The 18,773-nt window shown below is 35.1% G+C and overlaps 1 protein-coding gene across 1 annotated transcript; it reads left to right on the top strand.

The window, feature by feature from the left end:
• Nucleotides 1-12,197: 12,197 nt before the first annotated feature.
• LOC121224542 (NDR1/HIN1-like protein 13) lies at nucleotides 12,198-12,935 on the top strand. Its single transcript, XM_041107996.1, has one exon. It carries the CDS (start codon nucleotides 12,198-12,200, stop codon nucleotides 12,933-12,935), a length of 738 nt encoding a protein of 245 aa, XP_040963930.1.
• Nucleotides 12,936-18,773: the final 5,838 nt, after the last annotated feature.

The following is an 18,773-nucleotide window of genomic DNA, read 5'->3' as shown; positions in this document are numbered from 1 at the left end:
AAAAATTAGTGCAACCGATTAGCTTACAAAATCAAATCACATAGAGTAATTCACAATACCATTTTGAGTATATCGGTTTATCATATCAGCTCAACAATGTATATACATATTCAAATATATGATCACAAAAATCTCAAATAGTATGCACATGCTTTGTGAATACAATACAGGCCTGATAGAAAAGATCCTACCCTACCGCTACACACCATAGTTGGAGTTCCCTAGAACTCGTTCATCCCTACACACCGAGTTGTGGATAAACCACAAGAGTTGCAGGTTACTACGCTATCAGATAATATGTGGATGAAACATCAAAGTTGCATATAATTTTATTTTAATTTAATTATAAAATATAAAAATATAAATTATTATTTTATTATTCTTTGAATGATAATATAAATTATTGGACAGATCGATCTTAGGTTGAGCTTGAATTTTTTTTAAAATCAAGTCTCGACTCGTGTGATAGCCCGAAATAGGGCCTAATCGAAATAGTGGTTTCGTAACCACAAATCCGAAGTGAAATAGTTTAATTTTATAAATTTTTATTAGTTACTGATTGATTGAAATATTGTGTGAAAATATGAATAGAAAATTTTAATGATTTAGTGCCTAATTGAATTTTTAGGACTAAATTGAGAAAAATGCAAAGTGTGTCTAATTAGTGATTAAATGACTTAATTGAATTATTTCATGAAATTGGAAGTGTTTATGTGGCAATTAGACCATAAATTAGTGATATGGACACAAAAGGGTAATTCTAGAAAAATATCTAAGTAATAGGTCAGGGGCATTTTTCTCCAAATTGAGAAAAAGACAAAATAAAGTGAAAATAAGTGTCCATCTTCTTCAAAATTGAAGAGCTTGCTGCCGAAACTTTCATGCTTCAATAGTTAGGGTTTTTGATTTTTCTAAGCTCAATTGTAAGTGATTTCTTGCCCCGTTTTTAATTATTTTCGTATTTTTATGCTTATTGAAGCTTGAATTTCATGTTTCCACTATTTAATTTAAATGAAATTAAAGTTTAAAAATTGACCCATTCATGATATAATTGTAAATTGATTAGTGATGTTAGATAATGAATGTTTGAAGTGTTAATTACAAGTTTTACTAGATGAATTTTGATGAAAATGTTGAAAAAGGGCTAAATTGTGAAAGATGGTAAAGTGTGTATAAAGTTGTGATTTTGTGAACTTGAGGGCTGTTATGAGCATGAAATATGATTTAGTGAAGTTTGAAATTTAAAAATTTAGTGAATTTTATTTTTACGAGCTTTGGGACAAAAGTGGAATTTTTGAAAAGTTATGTGGAAAAATGTAAATTTGTCAAAATATTGTGTATGAATTGTATTTGAATGGAATATTGATAAAATGTATTAAATTGTGTTAATATAGATCAAGAAAGAAGAAATAGTGGAAGTGATCGGGGAAAAGAGAAAGTTATCGACTAAATTACAAAAATAGTCGTTTTGCATCCGAGGTAAGTTATGTGTAAATAATAGTAATATATTTTATAAATTGTGAATTTTATTTGATATGTGAATCAATATTGAATGTGGAAGGAAAATTGTTCATGAATTATTCAAGTGATAAAGTGTTTAAAATAAAGTGTTCAGTGTAAATTTCCGGTTGAACTTAGGAATAGAAGTGGATACAAGTGACATGTCACTAGAGACCAGTGTTACAGTGTTACAGTGAGTCCCGGGTGCTGGGTGATCTAACATGTGTTGCAGACACCTGACAGCTTGTGTGAGCAGGCCCGTGAACATTTCCAGTGTTATTGATCAGTGGTAGCTTCGGCTACGTTTCAGTGGTAGCTTCGACTACATAACAGTGGTAGCTTCGGCTACATAACAGTGGTAGCTTCGGCTACATATCAGTGTTGCACTTATGTGCTAAATCTCTACGTATCTGTATATATTCTGAGTGTTCAACGGGATTAATAATGAGTTAAAGTGAATATGAAATGAAGTGCGTATGCAGGTACAGTTGAAAGAATGAGCATAGTGATAAATGTTAAGTGTGAAAATGTATATGAAAGTGAATTGGTAAGATTGTGCATGTGTAAGTGATTGAAATTGTTAAGGAATGTTTTGATTAGTTATATGCTAAAAGTGTTATTTATTAAATGAGTACCTATTATTTACATGTAACTTACTAAGCTATTTGTAGCTTACACATTTTCTCATTTCCTTTGTTTTATAGTGATTTGAACTTGATCGAATTGGGGATCGTCGGAGCTCGTATCACACTATCATAATCATCTCGGTATTATGTGCTTTTCAAAATGTTTAAACTATGGCATGTATAGAGTCTTAATCATTTTGAGTATGTTCATATGATATGGCTAAGATTAGCTATTGAAATGGTTAATAAAGATTATGTTTTGGTATGATGTATGTGTAAATGGTAGCTAATACAAAGAAGCAGTTTCTTTGACAGCAGCAGTGACGTGAATGTGAAAAATCACCATAAATAGTAGAAATGGAATTAGAGAGTGAATTATATATGGAATTAAAGCTTATCAAGTCTATTTTTATATGAAAGAAACGGTGTAGGCAAAGGAATTCTGTATTTTGATATATTTGAATTTTAGTGAGACAGGGTCAGAATGGTTTTTGAAGTCCCCTGTTCTGACTTTGGAAAATCATTATAAATTGTATAGAAATAACTATGGGTCAAAATTTATATTTATAGATTTCTTAGTGAGTCTATTTTCAAAAGAAACAAACAATAACCTTATATGAATTCTGTGCAATGAGATAATTTATTTTTAGTGCCAAGAGGTCAGACCTGTCGAGCTGTGAAATAGGGGATAATTTAATGAATAAAATGTACTAATTGGCTAAGTCAAAAATTCTGAAAATTTTATGGTAAGTAGGAATATGAGTCTAGTTTCAAGGAAAATTTACGGATTTAAATTTCGAGTCTCGTAACTCAAGTTATAATTAAATTAGTGATAGTCACGCAGGTGGACAGTTTTGTTGTGAACAGTGAATTTAATTTTAAAAGCAAATTTTTATGCTCCGAATTGGTAAGTTAAATTGGATGACATCTTGTACTCGATTTCGGTGACGGTCTCGGGGTAAGGGGTGTTACATTTAGTGGTATCAGAGCTACAGTTTAGTCGATTCTCGGACTAACGTAGCGAGTGTAATAGACTATCTATACATGCCATAATTGAATAATGATAGTGTGACGACTCCTGACATCTTAAAATGTTTTTTTTATAGTAATGGATTCTAATCGAGATACAGCTGATGATGCTCAAAGTAATGTGCCTATTGAAAGTCGACCCGAGACTCAGGGTCAAGGAGATGAGGCTCGAGAAGCTTTTCTCCAAATGATGAGCCATTGGTACACTGAGTTTGTTAGAACTAATCTTAATGCTCAACCTCCTCCGCCCCCTCCTATTCCTCAAGCTGTTCCCATAGCTCCTCAACAAACTGAAGTGTTAAGATTGTCAAAGCCTCCAGTGGACAAAATTCGAAAGTATGGAGCCGAAGAGTTCCGAGCTAATGTAAATTATGATCCTGAAAGAGCAGAGTTCTGGCTTGATAATACCATTAGAGTGTTAGATGAATTATCTTGTACTCCAGAAGAAAGTCTCAAATGTGCTATCTCATTGTTGAGGGATTCAGCTTATAATTGGTGGAAAACTTTAGTGTCAGTGGTGCCTAAAGAGAAAGTTACATGGGATTTCTTTCAAGAAGAATTCCGAAGGAAGTATGTAAGTCAGCGTTTCATTGATCAAAAGAGAAAAGAGTTTCTTGAATTGAAACAAGGGCGCATGACGGTAGCCGAATATGAACGAGAATTTGTCAAATTAAGCAAGTATGTCCAAGAGTGTGTATCTAATGAAGCTACATTGTGCAAAAGGTTTGAAGATGGATTAAACGAGGATATCCGATTGTTAGTGGGAATTCTTGAAATTAAAGAGTTAGTGGTACTAGTTGAAAGAGCTATCAAGGCTGAAGAATTGAGCAAAGAGAAAAGAAAAGTGGAAAGTGAAGCAAGAGATGCAAGAAAAAGATCAATGGGCAAGTCATTTCAATTTCAAGCGAAGAAGTCTAGAGAAATGAATACTCGATCGAATGTTTCTAGTGTGAATTTTCAAAGAGATCGAGGAAGACAATATTCAGGTTCTAAAGCTCAGGCGACTTCTATGGCAAGTGTAGGTAGTGTTAAACCTACTAGACCGGAATGTCAATATTGTGGAAAACGACATTTGTGGGAATGTTATTTAATCAGCCGAGCATGTTTTAAATGTGGATCTCAAGATCATTTTGTGAAAGATTGTCCAGAAAGAGAATAGATAGAAAAGTTTCAGAATGTGAGATCGAGCAGTGTGACTATTAGAGGAAGACCGCCGAGAAATGTGAGGGCTGGAACTAGTGGTAGAGGTGTAACAAAAGACACTACTGTAAGATCTGAAGCGAGAGCTTATGCCATCCGAGCTAGAGAGGAAGCATCTTCTCCTAATGTGGTCACTGGTATATTTTCTCTTTATGACACTAATGTTCTTGCATTGATTGATCCTGGTTCTACTCACTCGTATGTATGCATAAATTTAGTGCCTGATAAGAATTTGTGTGTTGAATTGACTGAGTATGTGGTTAAAGTGTCGAATCCTTTAGGCAAGCATGTGATAGTTGATAAAATATGCAAAAATTGTCCTTTGATGATACAAGGTCAGTGTTTCCCTGCCAACTTGATGTTGTTGCCATTTGATGAATTTGATGTTATTTTGGGAATGGATTGGTTGACATTGCATAAGGCCAAGATAGATTGTAGTCAGAAAATTCTTGAGTTGAAGTGTAGTAGTGGTACAGTTCTTCGGGTTGAAACAGATAAGTCAAATGTGATGCCAATTGTGATTTCTGCCATGTTTGCTCAGAAATGTTTGAACAATGATTGTGAAGCATATCTTGCTTATGTGTTGAATACAAAAGTGTCTGAAATAAAGATCGAATCAGTGCAAGTGGTATGTGAATATTTAGATGTGTTCCCAAAAGAGTTGCTAAGTTTGCCTTCGATTAGAGAAGTAGAGTTTGGTATTGAAGTAATGCCAGGTACTGCTCCAATATCGATTGCTCCTTACAGAATGGCACCAACTGAATTAAAAGAATTAAAAGTGCAATTACAAGAGTTGACGGATAAAGGATTCGTAAGACCAAGTTACTCTCCGTGGGGTGCTCCCGTACTATTTGTGAGGAAAAAGGATTGGACATTGAGATTATGTATTGATTATCGTCAACTTAATAAAGTGACAGTAAAGAATAAGTATCCATTGCCCCGAATAGATGACTTGTTTGATCAGTTAAAGGATGCCATAGTGTTTTCCAAAATTGATTTGAGATCCGGATATTACCAATTGAGGGTTAAAGAGTCAGATGTGCCAAAGACTACTTTCAGAACCCGGTATGGTCACTATGAGTTTCTTGTAATGCCTTTTGGTCTGACTAATGCTCCAGCTATTTTTATGGATTTGATGAATCAAATTTTTCGGCCCTATTTGGATAAATTTGTGGTGGTGTTTATAGATGATACTCTTATTTATTCCCGAAGTGAAGCTGAGCACGCCGAACATTTAAGAATTGTGCTACAGACTCTGCGAGAAAAGAAATTGTTTGCTAAATTTAGCAAAAGTGAATTTTGGCTTAGTGAAGTTGGATTTTTGGGACATGTTGTCTCGGGAGATGGCATTCGAGTGGATCCGAATAAGATATCAGCAATAGTTGAATGGAAGCCTCCAAGAAATGTATCTGAAGTTAGGAGTTTTCTGGGCTTAGCGGGTTATTACCTTCGATTCGTAAAAGGTTTTTCGATGATAGCTTCACCGATGACAAAATTGTTGCAAAAAGATGTTAAGTTCGAGTGGACCGAGGAGTGTCAACAAAGTTTTGAGAAATTAAAGAAGTGTCTAACTGAGGCACCAGTGTTAGTGCAACCTGAGTCAGGAAAGGAATTTGTTGTTTATAGTGACGCGTCGTTAAATGGGCTCGGATGTGTATTGATGCAAGAAGGAAAAGTAATAGCGTATGCTTCTCGACAATTGAAACCGCATGAACAAAATTATCTTACCCATGATTTAGAGTTGGCTGCTATTGTCTTTGCTTTGAAGATTTGGCGTCATTATTTATATGGTGAGAAATGTCGTGTTTTCACAGATCATAAAAGTTTGAAATATGTTATGACACAAAAAGATCTGAATTTGCGGCAACGAAGATGGTTGGAATTGATGAAAGATTATGAACTTGTGATAGATTATCATTCGGGAAAAGCCAATATAGTTGCTGATGCTTTGAGCAGAAAGTCTCTCTTTGCTTTGAGAGCTTTGAATACGAGATTAACATTGATTGAAGATGGATCATTGCTTGCAGAGTTAAAAGCTAGACCATTGTTTCTTCAAGAAATTTGTGAGGCTCAGAAAGTGGATAATGAATTGCAAAGAAGAAAGACTCAGTGTGCAGTGGACAATAATTCTGATTTTCGAATTGATTTAGATGGATGTTTAATGTTTCGTGACAGAATATGTGTTCCGAAAAATGTTGATTTAATTCAGAAAATTTTGCAAGAAGCACATAATAGTCGTTTGGCAGTTCACCCCGGTAGTGTAAAAATGTACAATGATTTGAAGAAATTATATTGGTGGTCGGGTATGAAACGGGATATCTCCGAGTATGTGACAAAGTGTTTAGTGTGCCAACGAGTAAAAGCTGAACACCAAGTACCTTCAGGGTTACTTCAACCTATTATGGTGCCGGAGTGGAAGTGGGATAGGATTACTATGGATTTTGTTTCTGGATTGCCATTGTCACCAAAAAAGAAAGACTCAATTTGGGTTATAGTTGATCGATTGACTAAGTCTGCTCATTTCATTCCTGTGCGAATGAGTTTTTCACTTGACAAGTTAGCTGAATTGTATATTGCTGAGATAGTCCGATTACATGGTGTGCCCATATCTATTATATCTGATAGAGATCCACGGTTTACTTCAAGGTTTTGGAAGAAATTACAAGAGGCATTGGGTACTAAATTGAATTTTAGTACAGCATTCTACCCCCAAACCGATGGACAGTCTGAAAGAGTAATTCAAATACTCGAAGACATGTTGAGATGTTATGTATTGGAATTTGAAGGTAATTGGGAAAGATATTTACCTTTGGTGGAATTTGCTTATAATAATAGTTATCAATCGAGCATAAAAATGGCACCTTATGAAGCGTTGTATGGACGAAAGTGTCGGACTCCATTATATTGGACTGAACTTAATGAAAATCAGTTACATGGAGTTGATTTGGTAAAAGAAACCGAAGAAAAAGTGAATGTAATTCGTGATTGTTTGAAAGCTGCATCGGATCGACAGAAGTCGTATGCAGATTTGAAAAGAAAAGAGATTGAGTTTCAAGTGGGTGATAAAATATTTTTGAAAGTGTCTCCATGGAAGAAAATTCTGAGATTTGGCTGTAAAGGTAAATTAAGTCCAAGATTTATTGGTCCGTATGAAGTGATAGAAAGAATTGGTCCAGTGGCTTATCGATTGTCTTTACCATCAAAATTGGAAAGAATTCATAATGTGTTTCATGTTTCTATGTTGAGGCGATATCGATCGGACCCATCGCATGTGATTTCACCGACTAAAGTGGAAATTCGATCGGATATGACATACGAAGAAGAACCGATTCGAATTTTAGCACGAGAAGTAAAACAGTTGAGAAACAAAGAAATTGCTTTAGTGAAAGTGTTATGGCAACAACATGGGATGGAAGAGGCAACATGGGAAACCGAGGAGGCTATGAGGAAACAATATCCCAACTTATTCACTGGTAAGATTTTCGGGGACGAAAATCCCTAAGGGGGGAGAATTGTGATAGCCCGAAATAGGGCCTAATCAGAATAGTGGTTTCGTAACCACAAATCCGAAGTGAAATAGTTTAATTTTATAAATTTTTATTAGTTACTGATTGATTGAAATATTGTGTAAAAATATGAATAGAAAATTTTAATGATTTAGTGCCTAATTGAATTTTTAGGACTAAATTGAGAAAAATGCAAAGTGTGTCTAATTAGTGATTAAATGACTTAATTGAATTATTGCATGAAATTGGAAGTGTTTATGTGGCAATTAGACCATAAATTAGTGATATGGACACAAAAGGGTAATTCTAGAAAAACATCTAAGTAATGGGTCAAGGGCATTTTTCTCCAAATTGAGAAAAAGACAAAATAAAGTGAAAATAAGTGTCCATCTTCTTCAAAATTGAAGAGCTTGCTGCCGAAACTTTCATGCTTCAATAGTTAGGGTTTTTGATTTTTCTAAGCTCAATTGTAAGTGATTTCTTGCCCCGTTTTTAATTATTTTCGTATTTTTATGCTTATTGAAGCTTGAATTTCATGTTTCTACTATTTAATTTAAATGAAATTAAAGTTTAAAAATTGACCCATTCATGATATAATTGTAAATTGATTAGTGATGTTAGATAATGAATATTTGAAGTGTTAATTACAAGTTTTACTAGATGAATTTTGATGAAAATGTTGAAAAAGGGCTAAATTGTGAAAGATGGTAAAGTGTGTATAAAGTTGTGATTTTGTGAAATTGAGGGCTGTTATGAGCATGAAATATGATTTAATGAAGTTTGAAATTTAAAAATTTAGTGAATTTTATTTTTACGAGCTTTGGGACAAAAGTGGAATTTTTGAAAAGTTACGGGGAAAAATGTAAATTTGCCAAAATATTGTGTATGAATTGTATTTGAATGGAATATTGATAAAATGTATTAAATTGTGTTAATATAGATCAAGAAAGAAGAAATAGTGGAAGTGATCGGGGAAAAGAGAAAGTTATCGACTAAATTACAAAAATAGTCGTTTTGCATCCGAGGTAAGTTATGTGTAAATAATAGTAATATATTTTATAAATTGTGAATTTTATTTGATATGTGAATCAATATTGAATGTGGAAGGAAAATTGTTCATGAATTATTCAAGTGATAAAGTGTTTAAAATAAAGTGTTAAGTGTAAATTCCTGGTTGAACTTAGGAATAGAAGTGGATATAAGTGACATGTCACTAGAGACCAGTGTTACAGTGTTACAGTGAGTCCCGGGTGCTGGGTGATCTAGCATATGTTGCAGACACCTGACAGCTTGTGTGAGCAGGCCCGTGAACATTTTCAGTGTTATTGATCAGTGGTAGCTTCGGCTACGTTTCAGTGGTAGCTTCGACTACATAACAGTGGTAGCTTCGGCTACATTTCAGTGGTAGCTTCGGCTACATATCAGTGTTGCACTTATGTGCTAAATCTCTACGTATCTGTATATATTCCGAGTGTTCAACGGGATTAATAATGAGTTAAAGTGAATATGAAATGAAGTGCGTATGCAGGTACAATTGAAAGAATGAGCATTTGTGATAAATGTTAAGTGTGAAAATGTATATGAAAGTGAATTGGTAAGATTGTGCATGTGTAAGTGATTGAAATTGTTAAGGAATGTTTTGATTAGTTATATGCTAAAAGTGTTATTTATTAAATGAGTACCTATTATTTACATGTAACTTACTAAGCTATTTGTAGCTTACACATTTTCTCATTTCCTTTGTTTTATAGTGATTTGAACTTGATCGAATTGGGGATCGTCGGAGCTCGTATCACACTATCATAATCATCTCGGTATTATGTGCTTTTCAAAATGTTTAAACTATGGCATGTATAGAGTCTTAATCATTTTGAGTATGTTCATATGATATGGCTAAGATTAACTATTGAAATGGTTAATAAAGATTATGTTTTGGTATTATGTATGTGTAAATGGTAGCTAATACAAAGAAGCAGTTTCTTTGACAGCAGCAGTAATGTGAATGTGAAAAATCACCATAAATAGTAGAAATGGAATTAGAGAGTGAATTATATATGGAATTAAAGCTTATCAATTCTATTTTTATATGAAAGAAACGGTGTAGGCAAAGGAATTCTGTATTTTGATATATTTTAATTTTAGTGAGACAGGGTCAGAATGGTTTTTGAAGTCCCCTGTTCTGACTTTGAAAAATCATTATAAATTGTACAGAAAGAACTATGGGTCAAAATTTATATTTATAGATTTCTTAGTGAGTCTATTTTCAAAATAAACAAACAATAACCTTATATGAATTCTGTGCAATGAGATAATTTATTTTTAGTGCCAAGAGGTCAGACCTGTCGAGCTGTGAAATAGGGGATAATTTAATGAATAAAATGTACTAATTGGCTAAGTTAAAAATTCTGAAAATTTTATGGTAAGTAGGAATATGAGTCTAGTTTCAGGGAAAATTTACGGATTTAAATTTCGAGTCTCGTAACTCAAGTTATAATTAAATTAGTGATAGTCACGCAAGTGGACAGTTTTGTTGTGAACAGTGAATTTAATTTTAAAAGCAAATTTTTATGCTCCGAATTGGCAAGTTAAATTGGATGACATCTCGTACTCGATTCCGGTGACGGTCTCGGGTAAGGGGTGTTACAACTCGACCCGACTTATGGGCTAATTCTACTCTATGTCTTACTTCTATCCATAAATATTGAGTAATTTCATAACTGCTACACCAAGCACCATTTGATATTTGTTATTTTTCATTGTTCATATCACATTTGATATTTATTAATTAATTGTAATGCTTTCAATTTGCATTTAACACATAAGCATAAAAAATAATTTATTAATATCTCACCGAAGATCAAATCGGTTTACAATATGATTCGAGTTTTACCATTTCCTAAAAACTATAGGTGGAACCTCATGTGATGGTCTGATGGTTAAGGCCAAGTGTGGTTTGGGTGGTTAAGGCCAGGTGTGGTTTGGGTTCGTGTCGTGCTAGTCACATTTGTTGTTCGAGTTTTACCTTGTTATTGTAATTCACCAATATATATAGGTAAAATTATTTATTTGGCCCTCTAACTTTACAACAAAAGTCATTTTAGCCCTCTATTTAATTTTTCACCTCTTTTAGACCTTAAACTTGCGTTGTTTGTTAAATCACTCCAAAATGTATGCCACGTCAACAATGAATTATTTTTTAAAAATTTTAAAAAAATTTATGAAATTATTAAAAAGTATAAAAATATATAAAAAAATTTAATTTTTTAAAAATTAATTGTTAATGTGGTATATACGTCGATGCCAAGTTAACAAAATTAACAAACGTTAATTTTTTTATCCATTTTGAGATGATTTGACAAACAATGTAAGTTAAAAGGGATAAAAGAGTCGAAAAATTAAATACAACATATATCTCTAACCTTAGGGGTGGTAGGCCTAACCCTAAATTTTGTAAATTTTTATTTTAACTTTTTTTAAATATTTTTATAAATTTTATAAATAAATAAAATAAACATATAATTCAATAGGAATCGAGATTTAAGCTTTAAACGAATGTTAATTTCTTATTCATGCTTCACAAACAAACCAACAGAATGTCTAAAAACGACAAGTAAGTGGATAATGGCAGCGAGAACGGGACATGGGAAGCTCCGGTCCCCATGTGGAAGAACATGCCTTTCCACCCAACACCACACACCTTCCCCACAAATGACAAAACCTACTACAAACAACTTAGGAAGAACAAGATCATCCTTTTACTCAAACCAATTGGGTTAATATACTTTTACTACTTAAATTCAGTCTTAATGTTTAATTTGGTACTTAAGTTCTTTTTTATTATCTCAATTTGATATTTAAATTTAGTTTTTAATGTTTATTTTAGTACGAATGTGAGTTTTTTTTGTCCCAGTTAAATACTTAAGTTTTGTTTTAATGTTTAATTTAATATCAAAGTATTTTTTTCCTCAATTAGGCACCTCTATTTTTTTTATTAGAACACACATGTCAAATATTCATTAAATCAGTTTATGTCATTTGATTTGTGCATTCAAATTGAAGCTAAATTCATATACTAAATTGGGAAAAAAAAAACACAAATATCACATCGAACACTAAAGCCAAACACATATAACAAATTGTATATTACCCCAAATATTTTTTCATACACTTGAATTGGATTATTATTGCATGAAAATAAAAATTAAATTAAAATCACATGTATTGCCTTACAAAACAAATTCATTCATTCATCAATTAGATTTGTTTTTGGTTCATCGAATTATACAAATTTATCCCAAATTTGCAAATTCGGTCCCTGATTTCAAAAAAGCAAGTAATGTCAGAACCACCATTGAAACCGGTTCTCCAAAAGCCACCTGGATACAGAGACCCAAACTTACCTGCGGCGGCTCAGTCTGGGTTTAGGCCGCCGCCGCGTAAACCGGTACTCCCTCCATCTTTTAACCCAAGGAGACGAAATCGTAGCTTCTGCCGTGTTTGTTGTTGTTGGCTCTGTATCTTCGTATTGGTCTTGGTTCTCCTCGCCGTCATCGGCGGTTTAGTTTTCTACATTTGGTTCGACCCGAAATTCCCCGTGTTTCATATTCGGTCGTTTCGGATAACCCGGTTTAATGTCACCGAAAGACCCGACGGAACCTACCTCGACGCCACGACGACGACGAGGCTCGAAATGAAGAACCCGAACGTGAAGATAACGTACTATTACGGCAAAACGGAGGTTGGAGTGAGCGTCGGGGAAGGAGGAGATGAGACTCCGGTGGGAACGACGGCGGTGCCGGGTTTCACTATGTGGAAACAGAGCACGATGAGCTTGAAAGTGGAGACGAAGGTGAGTAATACGCTGGTGGATGATTGGGTCGGGAAGAGGCTACGGAGCCGGTACCGGAACAAGATATTGGCGGTGAAGGTGGAGGCTCGGACGAAAGTTGGTGTGAGTGTGACGGGGTTGAAGGTTGGTAAGGTGGCGGTGACCGTTAAGTGCGACGGAATCACCATGAAAGAGCTTGACGGTGGTGACATGCCTAAATGCGTCATCGACATGTTAAAATGGTAAATAAAAAGATATTAATTTTGATACTTAGATTATATTTTACTTATTTTACTTTAAAATGGATAAATTGATCATTATATATTACATCAAAAAGTAAATTAATTCTTTATGTTAAAAATTTTACTCATTTGTACTGTTAAAAATTAGCGTAGCTGACGGAATAACCAAACTCGTATTCAATGTGTATCTCATATTGACATACAAAGACCAATTTTTAACCATAGAAATAGATTAAATTTTAACAGAAGAACTAATTTACTCTTTAACGTAACGTAAAATGACTAATTTACTCATTTTTTAGTATAGAGAACAAAATGGAATTCGACTTAAGGTTTCATACTACTTTTACTTTTGATTCATACTATAGTTTCATACATTTTCATTAAATATATATATCTATGTTATATTATATTTTAAGGCATAAGAGTTTAGATTTTATCCTAGTAATCTATTTTCAATTATAAAAAAATATATAATAAATTTTTTGGTCATAAAAATATAGTAATTATATCATGATAATTATATATTTTTTGTTTTTGACACATTTTTTACTGTAACACTTGTATTATTTGCTTATTGCGATATTTGGTAAAAAATATATTTTTTAATATCTAAAGATAATACGTTTAATTTGAATATTAAGATTTATTTGAAGAAAATTAATAATTAATTAATAATGTCATCAACCAACTTTCATCAAATTAATCTTAAACTAACTTTTCAATGTTTAATTGATAATTGAGGGAAGTAGAGAGTTCTAATTATGCCAAATTGGAATAGAATGATTCAATCTAAAAATTCAATATAAGAAAGGGATTAAAACAATAATTACACCTTTAGTAAAATACGAATAATTTTGCAATTGATGAGTTTGATTGTGCTAATGGATAACAGGCTCAATTCACATTCATCAAACACTAATCGGATAATACAATTCTTTGAACAATTTGTATCTAATGTTGTGTTTTTTTTTATACGTAATTATTTTATTACGAAGTATCATTTGTTCATACATTTATATTAATGCAAAACTTAAAGGAGATTTGTTGATTAAGTTTTAGCTTGATTGGTATGGGCATTGTTGTCAATGCAAGAGGTGTTGGGAAGAAACCGAACAACCGAAACAAAGCGAAAGCACAACCGGTGTTCTTTCTCTCCTTATAACTCCTGTCAAAAATTATGGCAAGCACAATAGCACAAGATATGTTCTCTAGCAACCTTAATCAACCACAAATCAACTAATGCAACCACAACAAAAATAAATAGAGACACCGGTATTTTTACGTGGAAAACCCCTTTAAATCAAGGGTAAAAACCACGGGACTTTAGAGTCCGATCAAGAGTTCCACTATCATCAAATGTTCAACTACAAGATCACAATATCAAGCCTACAACAAGCATTCAACTCCGACAAGGCTAACAATATGTAATCTTTAGCAAAAGAGAGAAAAATGAGAGAACATCACCAAAAACGTAGCTGCTGAAAAATGGGTATTTCCGACGCTACAAGTCTCGGATGAAAAATCCGACCGTACAAAGTCAAGAACACCTTATCACCTAGCTGCTGTCCAAAAATCAGCTCAATCGAACCACGGATGGACCTTCGATCGAGGAGTTGATCACTGCTGCACCAAGCTTGAAAAACTGATTTTTTTCTATTCTCTCTTTTTCTCCAACGAGCTTCAATCTCACTCTCTGTTTTTCTCTCTGGATGTAATTGAGAATTTTGCTCTCAATTAAGAATGCTGCCCACTCCCACGTTAAAAGGCCAAAAAATTAGCTTTTGACAAAATCAAAAAAAAGAAGGCAAAACATTGTGGCAGAAAATATGGGTTTCCCACATAATGGGACCCATACCCAACAAATCTCCCCCTCCAACTATGTGGGGAATGCCTCCATGCTGGAGGTCAAACAACATGCTTCAAACTTTCCTCTTGGTAAGGCCTTCGTCAACATATCAGCACCATTATCATTAGTGTGTATCTTCTCAAGCTCTAACAGCTTAGCTTCAAGAACATCTCGTATCCAATGGTACCTCACATCAATATGCTTAGATCTAGCATGAAAAGTTGAGTTCTTACCAAGATGAATAGCACTCTGGCTATCACAGTACAGGACATACTTCTCTTGAGTAAAACCAAGCTCATGCACAAACTTCTTCATCCAAAGCATCTCCTTACACGCTTCGGTTGCTGCAATGAACTCTGATTCGGTGGTGGACAATGCAACACACTTTTGCAGTCTCGATTGCCATGCCACAGCTCCCCCTGCATAAGTGATTAAGTAACCTGAAGTAGATCTCCTCGAGTCAATGTCTCCGGCCATGTCTGAATCTGTATACCCAACAAGAACAGGTTTCTCATTGCCGAAACAAAGTTTCATGTTGGAAGTGCCACGAAGATATCTCATAATCCATTTCAGTGCATTCCAATGCTCTCTGCCTGGATTAGAAAGAAACCGACTAACTATACCAACGGCATAAGCCAAGTCTGGTCTCGTGCAAACCATTGCGTACATCAAACTACCCACGGCTGAAGAGTAAGGAATTTTCTGCATCTCTTCCTTCTCCTTTTCTGTGGAAGGACTATGCTTAACACTCAATCTAAAGTGCATAGCAAAGGGAGTATTCACCGCTTTAGCTTTGTCCATACTAAACCTTTGAAGTACTTTCTCAATGTACCTCTCTTGTGATAACCATAATTTCTTGGCCTTTCTATCACGTGTCAGTCTTATGCCAAGAATTTGCTTTGCTGGCCCCAAATCCTTCATTGCAAAGGATTTACTCAACTCTTGTTTCAACTTCTCAATTCTAGAAGCATTCTGACCAACAATAAGCATATCATCAACATAGAGTAAAAGAATAATAAAATCATCACCAGAGAATCTCTTAACAAACACACAATGATCAGAAGTAGTCTTCTTGTAGCCTTGCTCCCCCATAACAGACTCAAACTTCTTGTACCATTGCCTTGGAGCTTGCTTCAAACCATACAAGCTCTTCTTCAATCTGTACACATAGTCCTCTTTCCCTTGTGCAACAAAACCCTCTGGCTGCTCCATGTAAAGCTCTTCTTCCAAGTCACCATGAAGAAAAGCAGTTTTCACATCCATTTGTTCAACCTCTAGGTCATAACAAGCTACCAAACTCAGTATAGTTCTGATAGAGGACATCTTCACAACCGGAGAAAATATTTCTTCAAAATCAACCCCTTTTTTCTGAGTATAACCCTTGATGACCAATCTAGCTTTGTATCGTGGAGATGAAGACTTCTCTTCTTGCTTCAACCTGTAAACCCACCGATTATTCAAAGCTCTTTTGCCCTTAGGCAGTTTCACCAATTCAAAAGTATGGTTCTCATGCAAGGATTGAAGTTCGTCTTTCATCGCTTCAACCCACTGATCTTTGCATTCACTCTCCATAGCCTCTTTATAACATTCAGGTTCTCCCCCGTCAGTCAAAAGAACATATTCATCAGGAGAATACCTGACAGAAGATCGTCGATCTTTGGAAGACCTTCAAAGTGGAACTGCTGGTGGAGCTATAGGTGCTTGTTGTTGATCATTCACAACATCATCCATGGGAGTATCAAAGTCACCTATAGTCTGATGGTCACCACTAACATCACTATGCACATCATCCTGGATAGGATCTGGTGAAGAGTCTAGGGGAACCGGATTCACATCGATCAAGTCACCACTACCTTGTGAATCCACTTTCTCCATCTTATCAATGTCATCAATAGTCTGATCCTCAATGAAGACAACATCTCTGCTTCTCACGAGTTTCTTCTGAACTGGATCATAGAGTCTATAACCAAACTCACCATCTAGACCATAACCAATAAAAATGCATTGTCGAGCCTTGGCATCCAACTTGGATCTTTCATCCTTTGGAACATGAACAAATGCTTTACAACCGAACACACGTAGGTGATCATATGACACGTCTTTACCAAACCAAACTCTATCTGGCACATCACCTTTCAAAGGAACACTAGGAGACAGATTTATCACATGTGTCACTGTATTCAAAGCTTCAGCCCAAAATGATCTTGGTAACTTTGCATCTGACAACAAACATCTGACTCTCTCAATCAATGTTAGGTTCATTCTTTCAGCTAACCCATTTAACTGTGGAGTCTTTGGTGGTGTTCTCTGATGTCTGATTCCCTGTCGTAGACAATACTCATAAAACGACCCTGTGTACTCGCCACCATTATCAGTACGAATGCACTTCAACTTCTTCCCAGTTTCCCTTTCAACTGATGCTTGAAACTGTTTAAACACCTCAAAGACTTGATTTTTAGACTTCAAAGTGTAAACCCATAGCTTTCTTGAACAATCATCAATGAAAGTCACAAAGTAAAGTGCACCACCATGTGATCTTACTTTATCGGACCACAAACATCTGAATGGACCAACTCTAGCAACTCTGATTTCCTATGAGGAGGATGGCTTCTAAATGAAACTCTTCTCTGCTTTCTTGCTAGACAATGAGCACAATTCTTCAGTGTAGCATTCTTTAAACCCGAAAGTTGATTCTTCTTCGCTAAACAGCTAAGCCCCTTCTCACTCATGTGACTGAGTCGTTTATGCCACAACTCAGTTGAGTTGTCATTCAGTGTCACATTCACCATCTCTCGAGAAGTCAAAGCTTGCATCAAGTACAAATTTGAGCTCTTCTTTCCTTGAGCCACAACCAATGAGCCTTTAGTCAGCTTCCACTGCCCTTCACTGAAGGTGTTACAGAATCCCTCATCAAGTTTTCCTGCAGAAATCAAATTCAAATGGACATCCGGTGCATGTCTGACATCCTTGAGAGTTAACTTTGTTCCATTGTACTCACCAAGCTAACATCTCCCATACCAATAACCGAAACCAAACCATCATTACCCATCTTCAATACCCCAAAATCACCAGGAGTATAAGATGTGAAGAATTCCTTCCTCGACGTGACATGAAGTGATGCACCAGTATCAATCACCCAACTAGTCTCGTCGCATGCTAGGTTGACCAAATTCTCATCACAAATAACTAACAGATCTTCACGAGTAACAGTAGCAACACGCTCGGATTTTTCATCGTCATTCCGATCGTGTTTATCACCACCACCTTTGTTCTCTTTCTTCCACTTGAAGCAATATTTCTTGATATGACCTTTCTTACCACAATGATGACATTCAAGATTCTTGTATCTCGATCTTGACTTGCTTCGGCTTTTATCTCTACCCTTTCCATCTTTGTCTTTGTTTCTCCCCCTGTTCTCGATAACCAACACCTCGGACTGTGATGTAGAACCCTAAGATCTTCTTCTAACCTCTTCATTCAACACACCACTCTTAGCCAAATCCAAAGTAATAATACCCTGTGGGGCAGAATTAATGAGTGAGACTCGAAAGGTCTCCCAAGAGTCTGGTAGAGTAGCAAGCAACCAAAGTCCTAAAATCTCGTCATCAAATTTGACACCCATACCAAGCAACTGATTCATCACACTCTGAAATTCACTAACATGGTCAGCTATAGACATTCCTTCTTTATATTTCAGCGCCATCATTTTCTTCAGCAAAATAATTTGTTATTGCCCAACCTCGAAGCATACAAGCTTTCAAGCTTCTCCCACAATGTTCGAGCATGTGTCTCCTGATCAATGTGGTTGTAAACATTTTCTTCAACAAATTGCCGAATAAAGCCACACACTTGTTGATGCTCAAATTCCCATTCTTCATCACTTTTCAAATCGGGTTTTTGAGTAGTAAAGACCGGAAGATGCAAAGCCTTCACAAACAACAAGTCCTTCATTTATTCCGCCAAAGGATAATTTGTGCGATTCAACATAATCAT

Source organism: Gossypium hirsutum, chromosome D12 (assembly GCF_007990345.1).
Source record: "Gossypium hirsutum isolate 1008001.06 chromosome D12, Gossypium_hirsutum_v2.1, whole genome shotgun sequence".
Taxonomy (NCBI): domain Eukaryota; kingdom Viridiplantae; phylum Streptophyta; class Magnoliopsida; order Malvales; family Malvaceae; genus Gossypium; species Gossypium hirsutum.
Note: the sequence above shows the minus strand (reverse complement) of the source record. Positions and strands in the feature narration are given on the sequence as shown.

Bases quoted from the DNA above. Each gene is read 5' to 3' on its own strand.
- LOC121224542 (XM_041107996.1), top strand. From the start codon at position 12,198: ATGTCAGAACCACCATTGAAACCGGTTCTCCAAAAGCCACCTGGATAC.